The sequence below is a fragment of the Oryctolagus cuniculus genome, chromosome 1 (genome assembly GCF_964237555.1).
Source record: "Oryctolagus cuniculus chromosome 1, mOryCun1.1, whole genome shotgun sequence".
Taxonomy (NCBI): Eukaryota; Metazoa; Chordata; class Mammalia; order Lagomorpha; family Leporidae; genus Oryctolagus; species Oryctolagus cuniculus.
The window spans coordinates 177,446,358-177,469,025 of NC_091432.1; the positions used below are offsets into that span (position 1 = coordinate 177,446,358).

At 43.1% G+C, this 22,668-nt stretch overlaps 1 protein-coding gene across 12 annotated transcripts in view; it reads right to left on the reverse strand.

The window, feature by feature from the left end:
* Positions 1-9,558, reverse strand: part of NFIB (nuclear factor I B) — a 483,250-nt gene extending 473,692 nt beyond the window's left edge. For 8 of the 12 annotated variants that reach the window (XM_051857943.2, XM_051857921.2, XM_051857932.2 and 5 more), the window contains exon 1: positions 9,323-9,550. In XM_051857943.2, the coding sequence (XP_051713903.1) occupies positions 9,323-9,418 (96 nt within the window). In that variant the 5' untranslated portion in view covers positions 9,419-9,550. Of the gene's footprint in view, positions 1-9,322 lie in introns of all 12 variants that reach the window. The other 4 variants (XM_051857951.2, XM_051857860.2, XM_070052215.1 and 1 more) reach the window with 4 other exon arrangements.
* Positions 9,559-22,668: the final 13,110 nt, after the last annotated feature.

Genomic DNA, 22,668 nt, shown 5'->3' on the forward strand with positions numbered 1-22,668 from the left:
TAGCACACTCCTTGTGATGCTGGAGACCGCAGTCAGCAGTGTCTTCTGCAGTGCACGCGATAGCACACGGATGTTACTTTTAGTCTCCTATGCTCCCACTTTGATCTGCTCAAAGTCCAAATTGCAGAAATGCAAGTTTATTCGCCTTTGCATCATGCCCACCAGATGAGCTGTCGGCAGCATCACCGAACCTCGGCACTTGGTGGGAACCGCTGAGGACACCTGGGAGGCAAAGTGTAGGCTGCTTATCTTGCAGTCCCAGGTCTTTGCCTGCTCCTTCGTGCCAGAGGCTCTGCTCCAGAAGGGAGAACCACGCTTCTGGTTGGAACCAGGACAGAAGGGCTTGGGAGCATAAGTACTAGTCCACAACCAATTTTGCTATTGGCTCCACCACCATTTCACATTAAAATAGCTGAAAGGAAGTACGAGTTTGGCGAAGTTAGCAAAGGTGTCTGGTGACAGTAGGGACACGTCTTGTACGGAGGGGTAGTGTCTGGCTGAGGGAGCCTGGCTATTTTTCAGAGGCCTTCAGTATACTCCCTTAAGTTTACTTTGTAAGAGCCCAAAGGATGGAGGGAACTGAGGAGCAGGGCGGCTGGCTTCCCCGACTCTGACGTGGGCTGCCGAGGTCACCACGAGCTTGCGCACTTGTGCTGCGCCAGGAAGTGCTGCTCTCAGCTTGCATTCAGACCCCGACCCAGGGGAGTCCAAGCAGGGCCGGGACAGCCAGCTCTTTCTCCGAATCACCGAGAGGCCCACAGTTCTTCACAGTGGCTTGCATGCTGGCTTTCTCACTTTCCCAAAGACTCATGCCTCTCCATATTCTATCCATTCCGTTTTAGGTTTCTGTTACTCACGGCACGGCACGTTTCCCTGAGCACGCCCCCAAATACTGAATGGTTAAAAAGTCAGCACTGCAATAAAGGTAACAAAGACAGGGAAATAACTGAAACCTAAGAGCGGGGAAAATATTCCCTTCTCCTAAAGGCACCTTATTTCAATCAAAAATGAGAAGTCCACCAAAGAGCTTGCTTATCCCAAGACACCTCATTTTCGTCATCCATCTCCAAAAATACATTAGCCTTTTCTGCCTGCTTCTGCTTATGAGACCCAGGAAAGACCTCATAAGTCAGCAGGGTAAAGAGAGAATTGAGAAAGTCGGGCCTGACGGCAGCTCCTGGGAGGTTTCTTCACCCACTGCCTCACACTTAGAAACAGCCACGAACTCGTCTGCTTAAAGGGAGATCAGAATGAATTTGCGGCTTTTTTTCCTGCACCTTCTTGCCACACTGGCCTTCAGGTTTAAGACTGCGCTGCTATTTTCATCAGACTCCAACATGCCTGTAGCCCACTGAAGTTTTATGTTGTAAAAGACAGTGGGGCAATCCTGGCCCACAGATCTGAAGCCCTTCTTCGCTGATGCCCTGGCTACTTGGCTGCCTGTCGGGATCATGTCCCCATTAGCAAAAAGGCACAGCCACAGCCCCGACGCAAGTTAGCCATTATTTACTAGCAGCCTTTTGTGTGCAAGATGCCGCTTAAGACTGGGAAATAACACCTAGTCCCCACACTCTTGGGGCTTATGATTTTGGTTGCATCCTTGAACAGCTAAATATTCTAAGACAAATCTTATATCCACACAAAATAAATGCCATGTAGTAAAACAGGCTCATTCTTATTAAATATTTATACATACAGCATAAAAAACACATCAAATGTGCTAGGGTGTTTCATCCTAAACAGTTGCTAAGCAGTGACATTGTTATCTCTAACAACCCTAAAAATAAGAGAAAAAAAAATCTCATTTACAATACAACATAATGTGCCATCCATTACATGATATGCTAAATCTTTCCCAGCATAATACATGTTGAGTTAAAATAATTTCACTGAAGAATGGTTATGAGTCTTTTGTGGTACAAGTGAAAGAGCAAACATACAAACGAAAAATGTAAGAGTTAACTGCAAGATGGTATTTTGGAAATTTTCTGCATGTTATGCCTTCCCATGAAATGTACAAAAGGAGTTGAGGTGGATTAAAACCACTGCCATTGCACAGGATGCTGGTGAACTAGTAGTTGTTAGCCAAAGGGCTAATCCTTCCGAGCTGAGCAGTAGAATATGCACAGAGCATCCTACAATGTGTTAGACAGTCTGCATTTTCTCTGTTGCCTGGCGGAAAATTTATCATTGTATCATGCTCCAGAACACTGGCAAAATCCTGGAAAGCTTTTCTTCACCCACCCATGTCTAACACCACCAGATAATATGTATACCTTAGATTTGTTTTGCATTTTACAGTTTTCACATTGCTTACCGTGCATTATCTCATCGGAGCCTCACAAGAGCTCCATGAGGTAAACAGATATCATCAAAACCTGAAAATGGAAATGCTTTGCTTGCCAATTTCTTTCCAAAAAATTTCCCCCAGATGGCTTATGACTATAGCGAGTCTAATTGTCTCGAGGAAAGATGAATGGAATCACATTTCCAAAGAATTCAGCCACCTCCGAGCTCAGAGCTTTGCAATTCTCAGACATGGCTCTGGAGCGGGTGTCCTGGCCCATTTGACACACAGGGAGGGCTGCGCCTTGGAAATAGGCAAGAAGGGAGGCTGGCGGTGCGGGCAGATGCAGAGCAGCAATGGCGTAAGTCTCAGCACAGCCACAGAGAATTAGTCACAAGCCAGGTCAGAGGGATCAAACAGCCAGCTGTGGGTTCTGAGGAAGGTGCACACCAACTCAGGACTTCGTGGCTCTCAGCGTCCCTCCACATCGCTCTCCCTTTACTGGTGAGAAAATTCCAAGTTGTTCAACCTCAGAGTACAGTAGCTCCATGTGTGGAGTGGGGTTGGCGGTGCCTATTTCATTGTGCTGTGCACAATTTATATGATTTATGTAAGTTGCCTCCCAAAGTACCTAACAAACACCTGGCAGATAGGAGACCCTCAAAATCACTGTTGTTGTTGTTTTTTCCCCTTAACCCTTAAAAACCATGGTAGCTAATGTTTAGAATTAAGCTCACGGGCAATATTAGTCATTAGATCTCACTTAACTGTACAAAAAAATTTCCGTTTCTGCTTGTAAGAAATCTGCTACAATTTTAAATGGAAAATACTACATTTTGATGTTTCGTTTAATGTATGTTGTGCTCACAAACATGTTTATGAGTTCAGGAAATGTCAATGAGGTGAGAAAGCCCCATAGAAAATGTTAGCATTTCATTCAGTTAACCTACTCTGTTATTTTTTTGAGCACCTACTAAGTGCCCAGACCTCAGCCAGTATAAACACTAACCCTTTCACATTTGTGTCATGAAACTTATCTTTCCACAGCACTCCCCAGGTGCTGCACCGACTCCATCTCATTCATCCTCAAGACAGGTTGGAGCGACAAGTAATGAGTACGATTATCTGCACTTCACAGCTGGCTGTACCAGTCAGGAGAGGAGCAAATCCATTTGCCAAAGGTCACTGAATCTATGTTTCCCAGGATTCCATCCTGTGCTCATAAACATATCCATTATGTTATAATCTCACAAAATGAACATAGTATGTGGGAAGTTAAAAAGAAAGAAGCTTTCTGAATAATTTTTTTAAAAGAGAGGTTCTGGGTTAAAATTTATGTTTGAACAATAAGAAATGGAAAAAGCTGTCCACTACATGTTAAATTTGTCCCATTATAAAGCATACCGTGTGAGTTAAAATAATAATGGCCACAACTAACATTCACTTCATAGTTTCTGTTCTCCTGGCTCTTTGCTAGAGATTTGAAAGGCAATAAAATAAAAAATTCTTGAAGTTAATGAAATATGTAGGACAGCTACTTCTTATGAAAAGAACTTCTACATTGAATACCGCTGTCTGGGATATTTTGCCCACTGAGGGACAACAGGAGAAAGTAATTCTCTTTCCTGCCCCAGTAACATTTTCACTGGGATGTCCTCCTATATCCAAGAATATTTTCTCAGCTCCTCAGAAGAACATGTATCACACATTGTAGCACAGAAAAATATCTCACAAAGCAACAATCCCAGAGAAATCAAAAGTGCCTAAAGGTAGTTACTGATATTATTCAGCCGCATTACAGAAATATGCCGCAGTTTCAACGACATTGAGAGCATCAGATAGCTCTCTTTGTTGACTAATCTCTAAACTGGAAAATCAACACCAGCTTTCCCATAGATAGATAACACTCCTTGAGAACATGACCCCTCGCTTCCAAAAAAGACCTGGAAAAGAGGATAGGCAGACATTTTTGTTTCCCTACTCTCTGATTAAATTAATGGAAATCTAATCACTGTCAGTTAACATAGGATCCAAAGGATACCTTTTCTGATCTAGCGCTTATATGTGGCATTTTTTATGCCACTGCATAAGTAAGAATGAGTCATGAAAATGAAATAAAAGTTGCTCCCAAATAAGAAAGTTTCTCAGAAGAATATTAAGGGAGTTTACCACATTTCTCCTACAGTTAATTTTTACTTAAAAAAATGACAAAGTGGTACTATAAATGAATACACATCCCTAACAAATATTATGGGTCTTCAAAATGCTCATAGAAGTGGCATATTATAAAGAAACTATGAATGAATTTTTTTCCACCAAAATAAACTCATCCTTAAATTCCATTTTTTCTTTTTGAAGTACCCTTGTATAGATATGGGAGACATGTAAAGAAAAAGAATTGTAGTCTGTCTATAACAAAGCTTTACATAGTAAGAAGTGTTAATATTATATGCAGATCTTGAAATCATTTCACTGACATCATCATCATCATCACTGCCATTGTTGTTTTACTCGGGAACTGGAATCTAGAATAGTTAGAATCAACTGTTATTCTTTATCCACATCCTTAATTGTCCAGGAGACAACTCAGAAGTAATGGTCACATTAACAACTACCTGTGAGTCTAAAAAAGGACCCTACAGATGTACTAACTACAACTTGACAGTGAATGACAAACCTGCAAATGAGATACCTACATATTCACCAGCACTTTAGAGAAGACAGATGTGATTCAGAAGCCCTCTCTTCCTATAACAATGGGACATGAATTCAAGTTCAGATAGGGAGAAAGGCTTGGTCACCCCTGCACCTGGAATGGGGCCTGGCATATAGAATGTTCTTCACAAATACTTGCTAAATGAAATGTAAAGTTTGTCATTTCTACTTCTACTAGTAGATTTCATTTACAGATATAATATCTTCAGGCAACAAATTGATATGGTTACTATTTGAATGATGTCTGTAAGTTTCAATCACATTTCTATACTCAATTGCATTTCTAGAAATTAAATTGAAATTAATATTGAATTTTGATTTTCAGATCTATCTTTGCATGTCTAACAATACCATAGGAGCTTGAGTGTAGATAATAGGTAAGGCAGGAGTTTTCTCATAAATATTTTTAGCATATTTATTAGACTGTTCAGAAACTCTTTTGTGCATAGTAAAATAAAACAGACTTAACACATGCAAGTTTCAATATTTCCAAGAAGATACATTAATTTTAGGATTGTCAGAATCCAAGCTCACCTCTGCTTCTCAAGGACCTTGGAGAAGCACTGGTTGTAAAAATAGTCTCTTCAACAGGGTCATACACATACAGAGATTTGTTGTCAAGTTATTTAATTAACACTGGAACAAAGTTTGATTATTAAATCAAACAAGTGATGAATTTGTCACCTTATTGTCTTTCAAACTGATAAAATTACATAAAAGTACTTGATATTCACTATTTTAACACCGACTCTTAAAATTTTTTTTCTTTCAAGAAAAATAAAAATACACAACCGTCGAGTAAATTAATTGTTGTTCAACCAAGAATAATCTCCATGGCTTAGATCATTTAAGAACCAGTTCAGTTCTTGTGATTTTGTGCCCATTTACCTTGATTAATATTTACAAGGCTGTGAGAATTTCAAGTCACATAGACTGGCAATTCATGCCTCAATTTAATTTTATGGATTAATATTTAAATAATTACCCTCCATGATTAAGGTAAACTTACAAATGTTCTGGCTGGTTCTGATGGGATCAAAGGATTAGACTTAGGAAACTTAGAGAAACAAACAGTGTCTGGAGCAAACCCGCTCCTCTGAAGTTCCAAACAGCTAACAAAGAAGTTCTAATAAGAATCACGGAGCGCTTTACATAAGTAAGTACCAAATAGAATGGGCAATCCACAATTTGTTTGTGTTTTACTTATCAATGGTTTAAAAAGAAATAGACAGCATCATCAATAACCTGTAATGGAATAGTACTATTTATGAGATGTATCTTTAATACATTCCAAGTGGTATTTTTAAAGAATGTGAAAGGTCATCAACAGAACTCTAAATATAGCCAACCCAGTGTAATTTAAACTGCTTACATGATTTTTCTCCTTGAAAGAAGTCACATGAAAACTAATCTGCAGAAGTGAAACCTAAAGGGATGCATCATTTAAAAAACTGCATGTATGTAGATGACATTTAACACACACTCACACACATACACACACACAAGTTTACTTTTCTTGTACTTGTTTATTTTTAGCTGTCTCAATAAAATGTTTTTCCTCCCTCTGTTTTACTAAAACATGCCTATCTAGGAAGGAAAACAGATGTAGAATTGGACAACTACATCTTGCTTGGGCTTTTTCCCTGTCAAATAGAATTTATGATCATTGTCACACAATGGGAGAATCTAAGTGAAACAGACAATAAGCCAGGAAGCAATTGCCGGAATACTTTAACACTGCAGCTTTGGAATTCAGGATTTGGTTACGAAAATTTCATTTGATTAAGCCAAATAAGGATACAATATCCTTCCTTCCATAAAAAACCTCAGAGTAATTGTAAAAATAAAAGGATCAGTGTTGCATCCGAAAAGAATCACAATAAACTAGTTTTAAAAGAACTGTTAAAATACCTATGAAAATATTCCTTAAAATCCTAAACAGGATAACCACGTTAAAGTGGCCTCGTGCACTTTCTTCTCTCTTCGGATATATTACCAAAGATAAGCAATAATTTAGTTTGATGAATTAGGCTTTCCACAAAGCATCTGTCATCCAAGTTTTCAATGACACATTAAATAATAATCTCTTAAACACTTGGGTCTCAAATGGACAAAGTTTATTAAAACAAACTGCCATTGGAAGAAACTCTCACACTATTCAGGTAACCTTATAAAGATTAAATACGAAAATAATCTACGGAAAACACTTAATATCCCCCCCCCCCCATCTGTCCCTGCACATACTCCGCATATCCCCAGGTAACAGAACGGTTTTGAAAAGGAATAATCAGCTCTTTAAATGCAGCACCTCTAAGAAACAATATTCAACAACATCTCTCAGGAAGCCGCAATCTCTCTGAACAGAAGTCGAATGATGAAATTTAGCAACAGTTTATAAAAAATTATGATTACTTCACTATAGCCATATGAATGTTGGTTTTTTGCTAAAATTTCTTATGGTGTACCTTTTGACTTTTCCCCAACAGAAAACCTTGCACTTGGTAAAAACAGCGATTTTAAAAACTCACTTCTTAGAACATCCTAAAACGACAATAAGAGCCAGGGTAACTAGAAAAATAACACTTCCAAGCCTTGGTACAGTTACACAAAACCAATCGTTGACATAAACATCATGCAACATCTTTTCCCCAATAACTGCCAGTTAATTTAAGAGTAAGTTGCACACATGTGCACGCACAATACCAAAGTCTAATGAGAGAGACAATTGTCATTGGAAACAATCTGCCTCTGTAGAGTTTCTATCACCCATAGATGTATTCCAATAGGAATAACACAGGAGACTGAGACGAGAGAGAGAGAAGCTTCTATTCTCTCTCTCCTTGAGGAACTGGCTTTCATTTCTGAAACAGACTACTCAAAACAGCAACAAGTAGCAGCGGCAGAAGTTTCCTGCCGGCTTACAAATCTCACATTAATGAGACAGCGCACGGAGGAGGACTGCAGCACACAATGAAACCAGGAGGCGCCTGAAGCCACAGCACTACATCCACCTTTCTGGAAGACTTTCTGCGTTCATCGGAAGCCCTTCTTGGTCAGCAGGGCCAGAGCCAGGACTCCCAGGAAGGAGTCCCTTTGGGCTGGGCACTGCGGATGGGCTGACCCCTGGGGCCGGCCATACCCCTCCCCACCTTGAATAGAGTGCCCATTGTCTGCCGCTGCACTAATTGTAAAAATACAGTTCCTGCAGTCAGCGTAGTAATTATGAAACAAGCAAGCAAAAATCTTTAAGAGGTACATGAAAGGGGCAAAAAGAAGGAAAAAAAAAAAAACCAAAATGACAAAAGCAAGCAAATAAATGCTCAGATGAATTAACCCAAGGATAAAATTTAACAGTCGTATGAACTCTTGCCTGTGGAAGGTTTCACCATTCATGTCACGACTATTTTGTACAAGAGACCATTGTCCATGCAACAGAAATCAGGATATTGAGATTTATCATGTAGCACTTTTCTGATGTGAAAGGTTGTCTTTCCCTAAGCTTGCACTTCTCATCCCAGCACTCTGATTAAAGGAAGTTAGGACTTCTCTTTTCCCAATATGATTGTTAACACTGAATCACAGGATTCATCGACATCCTGAATTTTTATGTTTTTTCTCTTCCCCACATTTGCAGCTGGACAAATATGAGGGGGGAACAAAACAGCAACAACAAACCCACACACATTTGCCTGAGCAAAGAAAAATAATGAACTGAATATGCATATCCTCATTAACTAAATTTAATTACACTGAGTGGCATAGTAATCAGTGGTTGCTCCAGTTACAGTATTCATTGAAAGGGAGGTGGATTCCAAATTAAGGCAAGGCGCGGGGGACAGTCGCATACTGATGAGGGAGCCGCACACAACATGATACAATGCACCATCTAAATCATTATTCAGAAAAGCCACAGAAAGCAGTACATTGCTGTTTTAAGACCAACGCAAGAACAATTAGCCAAGGAGGCTCCAGTCCCCTACGGACTGCCCCACCTCTGTACATTGCACAGCACCCAGCCTGGGACTGACCGTACCATTTGCATTTTTCTTTAAAAAAAAAAAAGAAATGAACAAAAACTCACACTGCCTTTTAAAAAGAAGGCCTAATGCCCCTGGCCACAATAGCAAGGAAATCCTATCTGGCACAGTGGTGTGCAGAGGCAGCCTGTGCTCCCACAACTTGAGCTGGAACTTTCCGCAGGCAGCGAACTTTTATAACACGTGCATAGAGCAATAAAGGAGGAGCTCGAAAGAAAAGGAGGGGGGGTGGGGAAGTTTTAAGGGTGGGTGGGTGAAGAAAATGTTATCACGCCAAACTTACCATCCACCACGTCCTGGCTGACATATCGTAACAGAGCTGCCATCTGATGGAGCTGTCCGACGTCTTCCCAGCCATTATGCTGTCAGCAACCTTCATCAGATGCAGCTCAATGCAAGATAAGACACCTAATCAAGAAAACATCAGCGGTGGCTTGTTGGACTACATGGAGGCCAATCCTTATCACACTGCATCATGGGAAAAAAAGCTCCTTTATTACCAGGAGGAACGGCAACCTCACAGATAGAAAGACAAGGATCAGTTCTTTTGCCTTTTTTTTTTTTTTTTTTTTTTTTTTGGTCTAAAGGGATTGGTGAAAGTAGCTAGCGTTCTTTGTGTATCATGTGTACAAGAGTTAAGTATCTTGCAAGTGGGCGGCTAACTGCTTTGCTGGGCGATGCAGACTAAAGTTTATTTGCATTCTTCTCTGTTGTATATTGTTTGACATGGTCCATGGTCCTTGCTGAGCAGATGAAGGGAGGGGCGGGGGGTGGGAGGGAGTGAAGGAAGAGGGAGCTGTAATTGCTCAGAATTAATATCTCCCCCAACAAAGACATAACAGTTTCATTGACACGGTCGGAACGTGGTTCAGATGTCACTGTGCACACAGGGGTGCGGGTGTGCGTTCAAGAACACTCACACATTCTCATTCTCTCTCTCTCTCTCACACACACACACAGTGGAACACACAGGTAGCAGCTGCAGCTGGATTCAGCTGAGGTTGCCAAAGGCTACAAACTCCATTCTCATGCTGGACATATGGAAGCAGTTTAACTCTTTGAAATCACTGTTCAAGAAGAGGCTGCAGTCTGCAGGATAAATCAGCCATGAGAACAGTTTCTCGGGCAGGAGGCAACGGCCTGCTGCCCACTGCCCTCTGAAGATGGCCTGGAAACAGGATTTCCTTCATGTGGGGAAGACCAGAGAAGCATAAGGCGGCGTTTCTCCGTGCCCCAACTCTCCACAGGGCCGCTCAGTCCTTCTCTGCCCCGCTCTTGGAAGGAGCCTCATTTTCTCCCCAGCACTGACCAGATCTGCTTCCACCTGGTCTTTGAAACAGTTCTTCCAAGGAGTCACAGAGAGCAGGCTCAAGCATTCACTAATGAAACAACCTGCTCCACATAACCTTTATTTTTCTCCAAAGAGCAAAAACCCCTGGGTCCTGCAGAGAGTATCTTAGAGAATCCCGCCACGACAATTAGAGATCCCCGCCAGGACAGACAGATGTCCTCCTGCTAAAACACAGAGAGGCAGGCACATCTGTACAAACGGGGCTGCGGGTTGTCGTGGCCCCATCACACGCCACCCAAACCAGGCCACCCCTTTTCACTGGCATTTTGTCATGCCTTCCTCCCGTGGGCCCTGCTGATTTTCTCGCAATGACCCTGTAGGCTTAGGTTGCACACAACCTCAAAGGACAAACTCCTACTTGATTGAGTGAAAGTGAAGGGAAAAAAAAAAAATCACTGCATTACCAGTGTTCTCTCTCCTCTGCATGCAGTGTGCATGAGGCTGCAAGGGCAGCCTGCTTCTGACTGTGAACTTCAGAGATAAGAAGCAGTGAGGGCTGTCCTTTGGGTATTTTTACATACACCAGGGAGACATGTCAGCCACAGCCTCGGACTGGACAGGGGCTTAAGGTGGCAGCAGCAGCACTTGGCCTTCCCTGACCAGCTTATCCTCTCGTGGCCGGGGACTCTTCTGTTTCTGCCTTTTTTTTTTTTTTTTTTTTTAATTCTCAGGCAGGAGGCAGGGAAAGGGGATTGGAGTGCCCCCATGCAGGCCTCTGCCTTTGAAGAACCCCAGGATCCTGATGCCCCCTTTTCCTCTCCCCCCACCCCTTCTTACATTTTTTTTCTTGTGAGCAATGATTGGGTAATAAGCCCATCCCTGGTAGTCACAGTTCTCAGATAGCAGTGGCAACACTGAATGCCTACTGTGTGCCAGGAATCACAGGACCCTGACCGGGGCTGGGGGGAGGGGAGGTGCACAGAGACGAATGAGATATAGCCTGTGTCTCACTGATCTCCTGACTGGCTTCACCAGAAGTCAGCAGCGGCAGGAGGATGTGCAGCTGCCCAGATGGGAATCTCCCCGGGCCGTGCTGGGCCAGCAGCCCCTGGAGCTCAGGGCCTCACTCTCGGGCACTGCAGGGTACTTCTTCGGGGTAGCTCCCATGCCTGGAGGTGAGACCAGCATGGCATCCTTGCTTCCTCCTCTCCCTTAACCCCCAGTGCCTACAGAGAGCTGCCGCTCGCTGGCGCTCTGCAGGAAGGGAGGGACTCCCACATACCTCTCTCTCTGTTGGGTCCTTCAGACGGAGAGACTGACTTTGGGGTGCTGGCCTGGGAGCACACAGCTCACCAACACCTTCAGACGGCCTGAATCTCTTTCAGACTCAGGGGCGCCCTGAGTGGCTAGTCTGCAGGTGTACCTGCTCAGAGAGGCCATAAGCCCACCTCCAGTGGGAGGAGGCGGCAGCATTTATAGAGGAGTATGTGAGCCGTGGGGAAACAGAGGCGGGCCTGGAAACGATAAAGTTGTGGGTGCTTCTGTTGCGGGCCTGGGGCTCGCCACAGGACGAGGCACTAGACGTGCTAAGAAGGCTAAAGAAGCAGCAAATTCGGAATGGGCGCTCGACCCTTCGCCTAGGGCCCTGGGCGGGGAGCAGGGTGCGGTGGGGGTTGTCTTTCACTGAGAGCAAAACCTGGAGTGTGCCAACGTGTGCTGTAGACCAGAGACAGCTGGCCAGCCAGGCTCACCGGGAGAAGCCAGTTCTGATGAGCTGCTTTAGCAGAACTAATAGCACCTGACACAAATTGAAAGGCTACGTAGATGTAAAAATCCATGCGTTCCACTCCAGTGGCACTCAGAAGGCCTTCACTGACACACCAGGAGGGGATTGTGTCCCACCTTGTTCACACGCCCCAGATGCCCCCAATCCAGCCCTTTCCCGCACGCTCCTGCCTCCACAGCATCTGCCCTTGCTCAGAGCTTCACTTTCTCTACTTCCACAGTCTCCCCGTCTGACCCCGCCAGCCGTGCTGTCTGCGGCAGCCAACTGCCACATGCACTCCACAGAACAGAAGCGTGCAGATAGGGAGCTAGCTCCATAGGCCAGAGGAATCACGGATTGGTGCTCAGTTGCTCCGAAGTGTGCCTCCGTTTCTGCCTCGACTGGTAAACAAGCTAGGGGTCCGCCCAGAGCCGTGCTTGAGAGTGTGAACATTTACCCAGAGGTCCCTTCTGCTTCCCGCCACTCTTCCAGAAGCAGCCTGGGATGTGGGCAAGGGCAGTGACGCGTCAAGGTGCAAATCTTCGTGTTTTTAGCTGCTAGTTGTGTGGCTCTGGCAGGGCACCACTCTCTGTGCCCCAGTTTGCTAGTGTAGCTAATCATTAAGGGAGAATGAGAGAGAACAGAGAAGGAAGGGGGGGGGGTGGAATCTTCCTCCTCTCCTTGAAAACAATGAAGGGGGATATAAAGATTATCAGGGAAAAAAAAGAGAGAGAGAGAGAATACAGATGGAGAAAGGGAGAGAGAAATAGGGAAGGCCAATCGTGAGAAAGTGAAAATGAAGCCACTGTGCTGGCTTCATGGCTCATGGGAGGGGCTCCCAAGCACACCGGGTCCCTCCAACCTCCCCAGTTGCCCTCGTCCAGGCTACAGGCTCCTGTCAAGTTCCCATGGCCAGGAGTAGTCACTGCTCAAGGGCTCTTGACCCATGGATTCCACAAGTTTAGACGCTATTTGGAAAATCATCTCAGCAAACTATTATATTGTGATTTATTTTCCTTTTTGCTTTTTATCCCTGGTGTCAACTCAAACCCAATCCTGTACTGTCTGAGCCCTGTTCTCGTGAATATGGGCACAGATTGTAGCATGGCATCTAGACAGGCTTCCCTTGGAGAATTAGTCCTGGGTTCTAGCCTGCCACTTGCCAGCCACATGAGTCTGAATAAGTCCCTTAGTCAGCCTCAGTTTCTTTACCTATAAAAAGTGTCTGCAAGCAATAGTAACCCTCTGAGGGTTGTTGTGGGAGTTAAATAAGATCACGCATGGATACATTTATGGCTCCCATGGTGATGATGGTTTCTTAAGGCTGTACTTATTCCCAAACTCCTCAAGATGTACCCATTAACTATACATGACTTTTTGTATCTCCTTCATACCTCAACAAAGTGTTTTCTTACAAATAAAAATCCTCAAGCAGAGCTCCATCCTTTGCTATAGTTATTATTATTAGACTCACTATAAGGTTTAGCGTTGGCATTATCTGCTGCAACTCCATTTTCCAAGTCAGTGGACTGAGCCCACGAGCACTCACACAGATGACCAGCGGGGGAGATGAACTCAGCCTTTGCTCTTCGCCTCTGTAGTGAGTGCTTCTTCCCCTTCCACCCACCGTGGAAAGAGGGGAGATTTTGATTCTGGCTTGGAGGGCGAACTGAGTTAGCAGAGCTGAGGCAGAGAAGTCCAGCTCGAAGGCCTAGGAGGAGCTGAGGAGGACTTTGACTTCCTTAACTCCAGGCTGGATGAAGGTAGGAGCAAGGAGGTCTGAGTGTGCTCACCCTGCACACCTAGAGGGTGGCAGCCAAAGACTCCTGGATCTGTCAGATAAATGGCTGAGCTCAGCCAGCAGGGATGGACTGCAGAGTTACCCTGGAGCAGACGAGCAGGCTGAGGGAGGCGGGGCCTGATGGAGAGAGGAGTCTGCAGTGACTCCTCCGTTTCAAGTTTGGGGGTCCTGGTGAAGCCATAGTGGGAAAAAATGGGAGGATGGAAAGTCCAGGTGGCAGTGGGAAGTGAATATTGCCCATCAGGAAGTTGTCTGGAGTCCTCAGACATATCAGGCAATTGTTTTCCCATGCCTGGTGGAACCAAGACAGGGCCTGGGTCAGGACAAGGCTGAGAAGCCTTCCCCCAGGTCACGGTCAAGTCAACCAGATGGGAGAATGGAAACGTGGCACGCAGCGTAGAACAGGGCAAGGCAATGTTTGTGCCCTCTGCTGCTCCTCTTCCTGGGGAAGCAGTCCCAGCTCGCCACCCTCTCAGAATCCAGGGGCGACCTGTGACAATTTCTGTGAACCATCGTCCCACATCCTCTCTGATTGCCTCTGATCGGCTTGGTGGAGAACAAATGGATCCATTCTGACCACAAAGGTCTCCTGCCCCTTGGGCCTCATACCGAGCTCCTAAGTCTGCACGACAGCCTGCAATAGTCCCATGAGTCCCTCACCGTCTCCTTTTGGTGACGCTGTCTGGAGGGGGTCACCAATCACTTGGCCTCTGCTTTGGAGAAAGCCTGGGTGGAGCTGCTCTCCTGCCATGGGTGGTGCTCCCTACTCAGGAGACTGCACCTCCCATTGCCTCAGCAAGGGGTGCCACTAGCCCTTCCTGCTGCCTCCCTCAAGACCCCTTCTTCATTGATTTCCTGCATCCCTAACAGCTGCCAAAGGCAGGCTCTGAATGTGTCCAGCTTGCTGGACCGAAGGCCATTTCTGAGACATGTAGCAGACTTTTTCCCCTCCCCAAACTTGGAAGTCAGGCATGAAAGGCATGGAAGTAACCGATTTTTGCAGTGTCTGAATGCACACTGGCAATGAGGGGACCCACCTCCAGCTTCTCCTGGGCAGAGGCGTTTGTTTATGGACAGGGAGAATTTGATTGAAACCAGCACACAGTCTGAGCATCCCTTGGTCCACGCTTTTTTTTTTTTTTTTTTTTTTAAGTGACCTGGAATTGAAGTGTGCTCATCCTTAACTTGCACTGTCTACTGAACTTTTTTAATTCCCTATTTTCTGAAATAAGTGTTCAAACCTTTTCTCTCTTGTTCTGTGGCTGCTTACCAGGACGTGTAATGCTATGCATATGACACAGGAAGACTTTTTTACTTCAATTCTGGGAAACGAAAAGAAGACGGATGGATAGTATGATCCCATTTTTTGAGAAATAAACCAACTGCATCCATGTATTTATTTGTGGGTAGAAAAATATTAGAGGCACATTGACTTAATTGTTTTGGGGGAGAAACATGCACTTCTATCCATTTTTTGTCTCTGAAATTTTGTCATGTTCATGCATTACATTTGTCAATTAAAACAAAAACTAAGAGAAAACGTGCATGGAATCTCCCTGTGCGTTTTTTGCTTTTGCAATTTCCTATAATTACAATTATAGATGGTCTCTTAGGTATGATGGTTTGACTTACGATTTTCTGACTAAAGGCAGCATTGTTGTGCAGTAGGTTAAGCCACAAATAGTGATGCCAGCATCCAATATCTGTGCTGGTTCGGGTCCCTGCCACTCTGCTTCTGATCCAGCTCCCTCCTAATATGCCTGGGAAGGCAGCAGAAGATGGCCCATGCACTTGGGCTCCTGCCATGTACATGGGAGATCCAGATAGGATTCCTGGCTCTTGACTTCAGCCTGTTCCAGTCCCAACCCTTGCAGTCATATGGGGAGCAAACAAGCGGATCCAAGATCTTGCTCTGTGTGTGTGTGTATTTTGCTCTGCCTTTCAAATAAATGGATCTTTATTAAAAAAGATTTTTGACTTAGGCTGGCGCCGCGGCTCACTAGGCTAATCCTCTGCCTGCGGTGCCGGTACTCCGGGTTCTAGTCCTGGTTGGGGCACCGGATTCTGTCCCGGTTGCTTCTCTTCCAGTCCAGCTCTCTGCTGTGGCCCGGGAAGGCAGTGGAGGATGGCCCAAGTGCTTGGGCTCTGCACCCACACGGGAGACCAGGAGGAAGCACCTGGCTCCTGGCTTCGGATCGGCACAGTGCGCCGGCCATAGTGGCCATTTTGGGGGTGAACTAGTGGAAGGAAGACCTTTTTCTCTGTCTCTCTCTCTCTCACTGTCTAACTCTGCCTGTCAAAAAATAAATAAATAAAAATTTAAAAAAAGATTTTTGACTTGATGATGATATGAAAGCAATTCACTTTCAGTAGAAATCATACTTCAAATTTTATCCTTTGCTCTTTCCCCGGGCTCGTGATACGTGGTGGCAGGATACATTCCTGAGTGATGCCTTTGGCGGGGCAGCTGCACCTCCCAGTTGTCCAGAGTCATAGCAAGCACAAACAGTCGACTCTGTGGTGTGCTGTTAAGCTATGAAGTCCGGTAGGCTTGGTGTATTAAATGCATTTTCGACTTATGATATTTTCACCATATGATGGGTTTACATGGGAGCCACAGGAAAACTGAGCAGCATCAGCGTTTCTAAATAAAAAACTGAAAGAATATAAATAAATACATCTTCCCATCCATCCTAATTTTTAAACTTCTGCATGCTAAAGCCAGCAATAGACTCTCTGGAGCACTCTTCAGTGCTAATAAGCATTCCCAGTGCATGTGGCCATAGGAATAGTCTCCCACTATGCCTTCAGAGAGCAAAGAAAGAGATAAAAACATGAAAGCGGTCGAGAAGGCAGCGTAACACTATACTGCCATGTTGCCCCTTTCTGACAAGGCAAATCTTGCCAAAAGACAGGCAGGTTTCACAAATAAGGCTCTTGAAACCATTCAGGGAGGCTGGTGTAAGTTCAACACATGAGTAACACAGATAAACATGAAACCCCCAAGTGCTGATGGAGAGTGGTGATAGGCGGCCTGGAGTGCCCTCCGGTGTAAAGGGTCTTATGAGCCAACAAAGACACTGCGGATTTCCTAATGACTGCTGCAGCCTCCTACTGCAGGGCTCCTGAAGGGCAGGGTTATCTCTTGGAGGCCATTAAGAGCCAAATCTCCCTGTGTGATAAGAAAACCCCTCCCCCCACGCCTCTTCTCTAATCTGTCACCACACACACAAGTAGTAAGCCACGTACGATTCAGTACCAGCAAACTCAGAGAAGTGACAATGGGAAAAAGAAGACATCAAAAGGTAGCCTGGTGTGTGTGTGTGTGTGTGTGTGTACGTATTTAGGATCAGAGGAGAGAGGAAAGGACGGCTAAGACAGTTTTACGGTTTCAACTGCTTTTGCCAAAGTGGGAGAGGAAGTGATTACAATAAAAATGGCCATTCATCAAGCAGTCGTCACTGCTGCAGCAAATATTGATTGCTTATTTGCGTTGTACCATGCACTTAGTAGGCACTGGTGAGCAAAAATACACATGTTCCTAATGTTCCCAGCCTGGAGTAACCTGCAGTCCAGCAGGAGTGGGAAGGGTAGGGAACGACATGAAAAACATAGTCCCATGAGTAAACACAATACTTCATCAGTAATGGGTGCTTCGAAGGAGAGGTGCTCTGAAAATGTAACTACTCCAGAAAATGAGAACATTTTCCTTCACAGACTCAGCAATTAATGGAGACAGCTTGGCGTCACCCCTCACAACAGGCAAGGCAAGACAAGGACGATCCCAGAGTGAGTATTGGAGCTTAAAAAGAAAACAAAGGCTGTTGGTGTCTAAAAGCCATTCTTGATTCTGTAGGTCGCACGGCTAGTTTCTGTCTTAGTGCCTGGTTTTCCTTAGAACCAGTGACAAGTGATCACCTCCTGGGACTGTGAGAAGGTAGCACGAAAGCACCCTGAAGGCACCATGTTTAAGGACATTTCTGGTTCGAGCAGATGAAGACTGGGACTGGAAGTTTCTGCTAAGGGCCTCAAAGTTGCTCCTTTCACAGTGCACTGAGGAGGGCATCACTCATAAGCCTGGGGTTCCTGCTGCCATGTAGATGATCGCAACAGGTTTTATTGAGATGTAGTTTATTTATTTTTTATTTCTTTTGTGAAGATTTATTTATTTATTTGAGAGGCAGAGTTACAGACAGAGAGAGGGAGAGATAGAGATGAGAGACATCTTCTATCCGCTGGTTCACTCTCCAAATGACTGCAACCCAGCCAGAGCTGGGCTGATCCAAAAACAGAAGCCAGAAGGAGTGACTCACACAGTAGCTGTTCATTTGTGTCTGGCTTCTTTACTCAACATTGGGCTTTGATATCTGTCCAAGTGATTGTATATTAGTAGTTTGTTCATTGTTATTGCTGAGTCACATTCTATGATATGATTATTCCACAGCAATTTATTTGCCCATTCACCTGTTAATAGACACTTGGGTTGCTTCCAGGTTTGTGCTATTATGAGAAAAGCTATGAACATTCAGAGATAAATCTTTTCGTGGGCTTCATCTTATTTCTGTTGGGGAAATACCTAGTGGTGGAATTGTTTGATCATAAAACAGATACATAATTAGCTTACTAACAAGCTACCACTTAGTTTTCCAGAGTAGTTGGACCATTTTACACACCTGTGAATACCATGTAAATGTCCCATTTGTGCTTCATCCTCTCCAGTGTTCCAACTCTACACAGGGCTGCTCAGTCTTTTTGATTCTTTTTGATTCTTTTTTTGATTCTAGCCTTTCTGTGACTGTTGACTGTGTAAAATGGTCTCATTGTGGTATAATATGCATTTACCTAATGCCTAATGATGGTGAGTCCTTTCTCATGTTCTTATTGGTAATTTTTATTTTCTCTTTTGTGGAGGGCCTATCTAAGTCTAATTTCCATTTTTAGGTTTATTTTTCTTTTTTATTACTTAAGTATAGAGGTCCTTTATAAATCTGGAATACAAGTTCTTTTTTAGATATCTGCATTGCAAATATTTCTGTAGTCTATAACTTCTTTGTTAACTTTTGTCATATTTTTAATTTTTGTAAAATTCAATTTACCAGTTTTTGTTTCATGGTTATTGCTTTCTGTTTGCTATCTAAGAAATCCTTGTTATTCAAAGGTCACAAAAATTCTTCTATGCTTTCTTCTGGAAGCATTACAATATTAGTTTTTCATAGTTGTATTTAGGTTTGCGATCCATCTTTAGTTTGGAGTATGATGTGAGGTAGGGATCAATACTATTTTGTCTTTCAAAAAGATAGTCTTATTGTTCATTGAAAATAATTTACAATATTCACTTCATTGTTTTAGTTCCTTTGGCAAAAATCATTTGGCCTTATACCTATGGATCAATATCTGGGCTCTGTATTTGTCTGTTTGTTCCATTGTTAGATTTGACTATCCTTTTACCGATATCACACTGTCTTGACTATTTAGAGCATTTAAATATTGTAAGTCTATCAATTTTATTTTTCTTTTTCAAAAATTTTTTGAACATTTTAGATCCTTTGCACTTCTGTATAAATTTTAGAACCAGTTTGTCAGCTTCTGCTTATATTTTCACTGGGATTGCACTGACTCTTCAGATTACTTTGGGAATAACTGACATATTTACAATTTTGACTCTTCCAATTCATGAATACAGTAAATATTAATATTTTATTTTATTTGTCTCAGCAATGCTTTGTATTTTCTGTGTAGAGGTACAGTATAAAGACCTGTTTTGTAGCATTCTGTGTAGAGATCTTGGGGCTAAATTTGGAACTTCAACTACCTCATGTTTTTGTATCCTGTTGCAAATGGAACTTTGTGTTTTCTTTTCTAATGTTACTGTTCAACTGTAGAAATATAATTCACTGTATATTGACTTTCCACTTCTAGCCACATTACTAAATTTGCTCATAAGTGGTGTAGCTTTAGTTTAGTCTATTGGTAGATTCCATTGTATTTTCTTTGTACATATCATCTCATCTGTGAAGAAATTTATGCTGCTTCCTTTACATGCTGTATGCTTTTTATTTACTTTTTTTTATTTATTTGACAGATAGAGTTAGACAGTGAGAGAGAGAGAGACAGAGAGAAAGGTCTTCCTTCCATTGGTTCACACCCAAATGGCCACTACAGCTGGAGCTACACTGATCCAAAGCCAGGAGCCAGGTGCTTCCTCCTGGTCTCCCAAGCAGGTTTAATAGCCATAACCTGTACACTGTTGAATAATAGTAGTGAGAAAGTACGTTTTTGCTTTATTCCCAAGCTCAGGTGGAAAGTCTTTAGTATTTCACTATTAAGTATGATGTTGACTACAGATTTTATAGTGACTTAGATTTAAGGAACCCCTTTTTATTCCAAGTTTGATTAGTGTGGGGAGCAACTCGGACTAGACTATTACTGGAATTAAGACTTATTCTATGCATCTGCTCTCCCACAATATGGCACTGAGAAGGGAGTAACAGCTTCTACACAGCTGCCTCCAGTTCAACCAATAAATAGCAGGACCTGCTCCTGATTGGAGGAGAGCAGCATACTCGGCGTGTGGGTAGCAGAGTTGGGATTGGTGGAAGAGGACTATAAAGGAGGAGAGAGACAACATGCACCAGGAACATCTAAGGGGAACATCTGAGGGAACACCTGTGCAGCCCCCGAGAGAGCCGGCCGGCGGTGTGCCGCTCCCCCGCGGAAGTGGGGAAAGTGGCCATGGGGAACCGCCCTTCCACGGAAGTGGAAGGACCAGTAGCCAACCCGGGAAGAACCAGCAGCAAACCCGGGGAGGGCCGAGCAGACAAAAGAACAGCGCAGGGTCCTGTGTCGTTCCTCCACGAAGAGGGGGAGCGACATAATGGTGCCGTGACTCGGATATGAAGCCTAGGCAGGGTTTAGTGTCGTTCCTCCATGAAGAGGGGGAGCGACAATTAGTTTTTTAAAAGTCATGAGTATAAATTGAATTGCATCAGATGCTTTTTCTACATCTATGAGATATCAAATAATTTTCCCTTTTAATCTGCTAATGTTAAGGATTAAAAGTCATGTCAGAATGTCAAACAATCTTGCATTCTTCTGACAAAATCCACTTGGTGAAATATTATTCTTTATAAACATTGCTAGATACATTACATTGATTTGCTATTATTATTATTAAAGATTTTATATTTACATGCATAGGGTATTCGTAATTTTCTTTTCTTGAAATAGTCTTGTCTGTTTCTAATATCAAGGTAATGCTGGCCTCATTAAACAAGAATTCACTCCCTCTCTACTTTCTGAAAAAGGTTTTGTGAAATTGTTGTTATTTTTTTCCTAAAATGAATGATAAAATTCCCTAGGGAAGTTATCTGAGTCTGGAGTTTTCTTTCTGGAAGACTCATGACAATAAATTCAATGTCTAGCAGTTATAGGTTACTCAGATTTTAGATTTCTTATTGTGTCAGTTTTGGTAAAATTCTAAGGAAATGTGTCCATTTTGTCTGTCAAATTAATCAGCATAAATTGCTTATGGTATCTTATTATTATTGTTTTAATATCCGTGGATCTGTCATGATAATTCTGCCATTAATAAAACTGGTATTTACTCATTCTCTTTTTTCTTGATCAAACTGGCTGAAGTTTTATCAATTTTATTCATCTTTTAAAAGAGCTATTTTGACCTTGTTGGTTTTCTCTATTGCTTTTACATTTTATTCTCATTTATTTCGTTTCTTATTTTAGAACTTCCTTTGAATAAGCCTTCTTTATTCTGAAATCACCAGGAGTTGATTATGAGGACAGTAGCATTAAATAGTTATATGGCAAAAGAATTAATTTTGGGTTTCATTTGCTCTTATTTTTCAAAGGTAATTAATTAATTATTTTTTTTTTTTTTTTGAGAGGCAGAAAGAGGAAGAGAAATCTCCCACCTACTGGCGTACTTCCCAATGCCCACCTCAGCTGAGTCTGGGTGAGGCCAAAACCAGGAGCCATGGGTGGCAGGGACCCACCTATATGAGTAATCACCTGTTGCTTCCCAGGGTGTACTTCAGCAGGAAACTGGAATTGCAGGTACTCTAATATGGGATGTAGCTGTCCCAAATAGCATGCAAACGACTGCCAAATGCCTGCCTCTGTTCTTCTTTTCCTATTTGCTTAAACTTGATCATAGATGATTGATTCCATACATTTATTCCTTTCAAATATAGGTACCCAGTGCCTTCTGAACCAACCTTCTTTCTTCTCCCAGAGAGCCGACTATTCATCTATTATTGTCTTTGTGGCCAATTTCGGTCATATAGAAATCTAGTCCTTTCTCATAAAACTGTCTTTCACATGCTTGAGCCTGGCTATTACAATGTCTCCCAGTTTTCTCTTTTTTCAGGCTAACCAAACTATGTGGAATTCAGGGACAAAACTAGGGGGGAAATCATTATTTTAAATCCTTGTAACATTTGGGGAGTGAATTAGCAAATAGCAGGCTGGCTCCCCCCGCCACCCTGCCCCGCCTTTCAAATACAAATGACTGAATTAATAAAAATCTTTGCAAATGAAAATTTAAAAAACTAAAGTATGCGATTTTGTAACCACAGCACCAATACATGCAAAGGCTCATGGGCAGCAGCAGAGATAACTTGCTGCCCAGCTGGCAGTGAATATGACAGGATACTGTTACCTTAGACATGAAAAATGCCCAAAAATAATAGGGTAGAAATGTTGGAAATTGGCACAAGCCTGGAAAGAGATGAAAACATGCCACTGGAAGTGGAGTTC